Here is a 6799-nt window from a genome sequence, read left to right on the forward strand (position 1 = left end):
TAATTAAGAAACACTCACAGCTGAGTGATGGAGGGGGGTTTGGTTTTGTTGTGGGTATTACTGACTCACTCTGACAGGAGTAACTGCAGGTGTAAGAGATTTCAGAAAAGCTGTAATGACTTGGAATGAACTTTGAATGTCATTAGCCCCCGCAGATACTTTATTCAGCTTGGATTATGTGCAATACCTGTCAGCACATTTGGATGATATGACAGAACCATTTTACTCTTGTCCAGTCCTCAAAGTTGCACTGCTTGCTGACCGTGGGGAGCTTTCATAGGAAATCATTCAACTGTGAAAACTGCAAATCATAGATCACTGTATGCTTTGCTATGATTGATGTAACTTTCAGGTCAAAGAAAGCAAAGGTCCTCTGAAAAGCCATATTCTCACACCTCTGACTGTTTAACTCTGGTCTTCATTGGCATCCTAGTCTCCATTTTCTTTTGACTTGGCCGTTTCAATGAGGGAAAGGGAATGACTAGATTGACAAGTATCCACGTGTCAGTAATGCTGTATTGCAGTGTGCCTACAGTACAGTGAGAGCTTCCTGCTAATACTTGGTCCAGGTATCACAATGTAATCAAACCTTTAATAAAGCATTAAAAGGGAGGTTTTATAGTTATGTAAATGGTTAGACTTTGATCTTGTTTTTTTAAACAGGATGGATAAAAGTGATGGCCACATGTTCCCACATTTATTTACTGCTTTTAGTCTGGTCAAACGCAACATTCGCACATTACACAATAACCTGACTCTGGGGTTATTGTAGCATACCATAGCTTACAGTCTAGCACCTTATATAGGGGAGGGGGTATATTTAAAAGATGATGCGGTCACTCCAGTCATCTGAAATGTCAGGCTTTGAGGTTTAACACCCCCAGACATCCTCATTGTTCTTTCAGACACTGTTTAGCCTTGTGTTCTGCTGCTTTCAGTCACAGTTCACCAGAACAAACACCTCAGATCTGCAGGATTTCAGTGTCCACTGAAAGTTGATGTGGCAGGAGGGAGGTAGGGTGTTATCTACATATGTATCGCTGTCAGTTAGATCATGTATATACAATAGCGAATCTAAGATAGTGCTGTGTCCTTTATGTTGAGTATGTTATGAAATGAAATTAATATGTACATTAATTAAAAATAAATAAAATAAAAAAAAGATCACAACCAGACAAAAACCCCTGAAAGAAAAGAAAAACACGTAAATATCTGTGATCTGCAATAATTTTATTTCAGTGTCTTACGTTTCTACACAAGATGTTAACTCAGTATCTGTCACACAGGTGGCATTTGGGTTCCTGCCAACTCCATAACTCTCTACAGACCGGCTTCAGCAGCACATTTAGGACACATTTGTGAGATGTGACATCATTAGTGTGTGACACGCCCACCAGACTACTGACCAATCTGCTGTTAGAGCTGAATAGTGACTGAGTCAGCCGCCACCATAAAACTATTATTGCGTCTTGCTGATTGTAGTAATCGCCCTTGAGCTCCAACAGCGTGACCCATCTCTGATCTATATCTATTTGCTTCAGATTATGTTTTTCTATCTCGTTACAGCCAAGTTAAAATCCTTCTTTCCACACAGCTACACAAAAACCACCTCTGAGGATGATCTAGTCCCATATAGCCGCTGAGACATACATTAACAGTTAAACCAAACTTTTGACTTTATTACATTAACAAGATTCTTCACTGTATACCTAGAGCAAAACAGTATGTGACAGAACAAACATATCCTATCTTGTATCTTTAAAAACAAGGACTTGTAAAATTCCAGGGAAAAACAAAGAAAAAAAATGACAAAAAAATCACTCTGCCTTGTCATGGGTTTGGTCTTATGAATAAAATATATGCTTGATGTCCGAAACCTTTATTCTTGTCATTATTGTTCAGAAATGCTCTTTATTGTTTGTGTGATTGAAATATGTTGCAAAGCATTTTCACATAAAACACATTTATTCTAAAATGTATGATAGTTGAGGTGGAAAATGACATAATAAATCAAATAATAAAACGTATTCAAATAGATTAAGTCAGGAAATATACAGTGCATTGCTATACATTAGTTCTAAATGTAGTCAATATTTCCTCATTGAGGAAACAGATTGTTTACAATATTACTTTTCAGTATGAACAGTAATTAAAGTGTAGCTGTCCACAAGAAAGTAGCGATGCGTCATCAGATAATTACAGAATCAGCATCACATCTTGTGCTTTCACACAGAATTCTTGAGGCAAAATTAGTGCGGCACCTCAAGCGTTTCCCACATTGTCATCATTGAGAATTTGTCCTATCAACACTGGCAGCAGCCGGGCTTGGGGCTACACTGAGGATTGCAGCAAGGCTCCAGGGTCGGGTCGGTTCCTTTTGATATCTGGCTCTCTCCAAACACCATAGAGGCTTCAAACTGCTCCTTGACTTTCTTGATCATCTCCAGCAGGGCTTGGAGGTCAGGTTTTCCATCCAGGGTGAGAGGGTAGTTCTCCGAGGGGTCAGCCTCCAGGTCAAAAATAAGAGGGGGGTCGTGGGCCTTGAGGACTGCAAATACTGGGCAGTCTTGGTCAGGGGTAGTACCGCTGTGGGTAGCACCTGATGCACAAACATGGACAAACAAGAGTCAAAATCACCTCAGTTCTGACTGAGCTTGATCTTGACATTTCAGAAAATTATGTATATGTAGCCTCCTGTACCTCGTGTGTAGAAGTGGGCCTTGTACTTCCCCAGCCTGAGAGCATACAGGCCATACTTCTCACTGGGGTCTGTGGGGTAGAACACCATCATCTCCCTCTTACTCTGCAAAAAAAAAAAAAAAGATTAAAGATTAAAATGAATACATCCACTTTCACATTATTTCAGTCTCTACAAAGTGAGAGGTATGATTCCACTACCTTTCCTTGGTTGAAAAGGATTTCCGTCATATCGACCCCATCCAGCATCACCTGCGGTAGTTTGGCTCCTGCCAGACCTGCAATGGTCGGGAGGATATCTAGAATGCTGGCCATCTCGTGAGTCACACCTGAAGAGATGCATATGGAAAAAGAGCAAGCCCCAGCAATGACTAAGAGGTCATGTGTAACAGGTTTGTATTCATCTCATTATGGTATTCATTTTCATACTGGAATAAAATCAAATGAGACCGGGTGATGCCTGGAATGTATGAAATCAGTGTAGAAACGTGTGGTATGCTTTTGAAAATGGAGTAAACTGAAATATGCAAAGCCACTAGAATGGTCTTTGAAAGGGAAACTTTAAACACTACACCAAGTGGTCTGTGTAGAAAACTGTGGCTTAGTGCAAGAGAAACATTTAGTTTTAGTCTTTGGAAGAATCGCCCAGTCAAAACACTTTGCGCTGACGATGACTAAGGTGTTCTGACCTGGTCTGATGATCCCTGGCCAGAAGGCGATGGCTGGCTCTCTCATGCCCCCCTCATATGTGGTGCCTTTTCCACATTTCAGAGGGCCGGCGTTACCTCCACGGGACATACGCATCAGTTCAGGCCTACACACAGAGACAGAAATAACACAAGAAAATAAATGCAATATCATGAAGGCAATAAATCAAATATAAAAGACGGCAAAGATATAAGGCAACTTGACCTCTGAGTGGAGGAAAAACACACTACTGTACCACAGCTACTGTGGTGTAAAATGGCTGTACAAGAAAGTATGAAAGTGACTACAAATACATGCAGGCCATAGATTCATTTGCATATAAAAGCCAACCCATTGTCTGAAGTGAAGAAGACCAATGTGTTATTGATCACTCCTGTCTTCTCCAGGGTTGTCAGTAGGTTTCCTATTGTGTTGTCCAACTCCAACAGAGCATCTCCAAATGGGCCCCGTAAAGATCTCCCAGCTGCCCCCGGACCTGCATACTGGGGATAGTGGGTGTGCTGCAGGAGAACATACAAGAAGGTGAATTTATTGTAGTATTTACTGTCTCACTGCACTAAGTTGCCATATATATATCTACATGAAGTTGAAAATATTGTGGACTTTCTTGCTTTGAAAACATGGACTATGCATTTTGAAAACACATTTTTAGTCTTTTGAAGAGTTTAACTGATGAGGAGAGCTCTGGTTCTGCACTGATTGTAAGTGTTATTTAACTCACTTTCTAGGGGTCACTACCACAGACTGTTTCTGTTGCTTACATGAGAAGGATAGTAGAGGAAGAAAGGTTGTTTTTTCTGGGCTGATGCGGTAATGAAATTGGTTGCGAAGTCACTGTAAGCCCTTTCCAGATTGAGGAAGTCGACTGGTTGCTGGCTGATGACGTCGTTGTGCATCAGTGGGACGGTTACAGTGCCAATATCACACAATCCAAAACACTTAACATCTGGAGGGAAACAAGTCAGGTTCCAACAGGGGCCCTGGGAGAGAAGGAAATTACAACAAATAACATTTCAACACTTTCAATAATTTGTGAGACTCAGTTTGGAGCAAAACTGACCATGTCGTGGGAGTAGGGGATCCCCAGGTAATGGTCGAACCCCTGCTTGGTTGGAAGAAACATCCCGTTGGCCCCAACTCCTAAGTGCCACTTCCCTATAGCAGCAGTAGCATAGCCCAGAGGTTTCAACACTTCAGCAATGGTGGTCTCATTCAGAGGAAGACCGCCGATAGAGCCTGGGTACAACACTCCCGGGTAGATACCTGAGCGGGTCTGATAGCGGCCCGTCAACAACGATGCCCTGGAAAGCAATCAGAACAAATCAAGGCCACTATTTAAGTGAGGTAGGAAGGACTGTGTGGGGACTGTGAGAGTGTATAATGTGTATAGATTAGAGGGTCGGGTTTCCATGTTGTGCAAAATATAAACTGGACAATTAGTAAAATGTGGCTAAAATAATCTAAACCATGTATTAATTCACAAATTACTTTACTAATCAGTTAAAGCATTAAATTACAGAACTTAATGGGACCCTAACGTTAGCTATACATGTGTGTGCATAGATTAAAACCTGCTTTGTTTGTCCAGTAGAGATAAGCCCTGATTCTTCCTCTCACACACGGAAGTTAAATAAAGTCAGTCAGCCCTGCATGTTAGACACCTGGACGGGCTGCAGACGGGGCTGGTGCAGTAGAAGTCTGTAAACCGGAGTCCTCCCGCTGCCAGGCGGTCCAGGTTTGGAGTGAGTGAACTGGGGTGTCCATAACACCCCAAGTCCCCGAAACCCAAATCATCTGCGAAGAGGAGGACGAAGTTCGGCGGTGAAGCCGCGCAGGTGCAAAAAAGAAAAACGTCCAGAAAGAAGAGGCGGATGTGGCCCATCGTGCGTCGTCCTGTGCTTTAGTGAAGACCAGGAACCGTCGGTCGGGTCCGCAGAGAGGAACCAAAACAAAATGTTACGTGTCGCGTACAGATGACGTCACGCACGCCCAGGAAATGTAGGCTCATTTCACTGTGGACTAGCCTACATAATGCAAGTAAACTGATGTACTCTTCTAAATACGGGGGGGGGGGGGGGGGGTTATATCTGCTCACACAGAAGGGTGATGACTGTTTAAACTTTTATCTTTAACTTTTATGAATGAAGAACAATAATGTGACTTCATGTTGCAGTCTAGTGCTGCAGAGTTTTGGTAGAAATTCCTGTTTCGCATACTTCAAAGTTGTCTGAAATTATTCATCATATATGAGGTCCCATTTGGAATCTCCCCAGACACATTTCATAGGTAAGGTAAGTATTAACAATATGCTAAGCATTTTGCTAGTTACAACTGCTCTGTTGGACTTTGATAGCAGAAGAATTAATTGAAGAAGTGCTTGTCTTATGTCAAGACCCTGTCCACTGGGGCAGGACAGAGCCTGTCCAGAATGTCCTGAGCTGTGTTTGCACCCTGCATGTCTGATGTCTTTTCTGCTTTTTGACTGAAGTTGTTAGTCTGAGGCCCTGCGGCTGAGTTTCTGTCCTCTGTGGCAACTTTGGTTTCTGCCACTGATTCGACCTGACACATGGTCAATTATGCAAACAAGAGGAGAAATAAATTGCTGGTGCAGTGCTCCAATTTGAGGAGAAATGGCCGTCACAGCTGATTTTGTACCGTAAAGACTATAGTCCAATACTGGGCAAAGTTATTTAAAATTTTAATTTAATTAAAAAATAAGAAAAAGGAAAAGGAGGGCGCTACCAGCATTTAGATCAGCTGGCATTGTGTGTGTCTATGAGAGGGAGAGAGAGGAATGAAATGAATACATAGAATAAATAGAAATCCCAACACATAATGTAATTTTAATCACCTGAACACTTCAATCAGGTGATTCCCAGGTGATTTAACGCAAAGCAATGCTGACACCTGAAACAGATTCAGTGAGGAGTGGACTGCTATTGGAATTCAAATGATGGCTCTTTTCTTTAGGCCTGATGAATTATGCAACACATCCACTGTACCTTTACACTACAAACGCCAGCGCGCGCGCGCGTGTGTGTGTGTGTGTGTACGTACGGCTATCAGTTAGCTCGCGTGCTGTCCAGCACCGCTGTTTAGCCTCAGGGAAGCGTTGCTGTGGCATCGGCTGATAGATAGTTTTGATTTACTATTCACTTTCACATCTCTCTACAGAACTGACCTACATTCAGCAGCCACTCTGTGTGTGTGTGTGTGTGTGTGTGTGTGTGTGTGTGTGTGTGTGAGAGAGAGAGAGAGAGAGAGAGAGAGAGAGAGAGAGAGACAAAGAGAAAGAGAACTGAGATAAAGGAAGAGGCAGATTCTCCACAAATATTGATGCAATTTTATCAGCTGTTTTCTTATTCTCTGCTGTTTGGCTTCTCCTTCTTATTCT

At 42.3% G+C, this 6799-nt stretch overlaps 1 protein-coding gene across 1 annotated transcript; it reads right to left on the bottom strand.

Annotated features, from left to right (window-relative positions):
• Nucleotides 1-1213: 1213 nt before the first annotated feature.
• arsa (arylsulfatase A) lies at nucleotides 1214-5287 on the bottom strand. The gene is made up of 8 exons (XM_070906986.1): nucleotides 5067-5287; nucleotides 4466-4706; nucleotides 4167-4385; nucleotides 3736-3905; nucleotides 3387-3511; nucleotides 2899-3026; nucleotides 2701-2803; nucleotides 1214-2599 (listed from the first exon to the last, which is right to left on the bottom strand). The coding sequence occupies exons 1-8, from the start codon at nucleotides 5285-5287 to the stop codon at nucleotides 2304-2306; spliced, it is 1503 nt and encodes a 500-aa protein (XP_070763087.1). The 3' UTR covers nucleotides 1214-2303.
• Nucleotides 5288-6799: the final 1512 nt, after the last annotated feature.

Source organism: Enoplosus armatus, chromosome 6 (genome assembly GCF_043641665.1).
Source record: "Enoplosus armatus isolate fEnoArm2 chromosome 6, fEnoArm2.hap1, whole genome shotgun sequence".
Lineage (NCBI taxonomy): Eukaryota > Metazoa > Chordata > Actinopteri > Centrarchiformes > Enoplosidae > Enoplosus > Enoplosus armatus.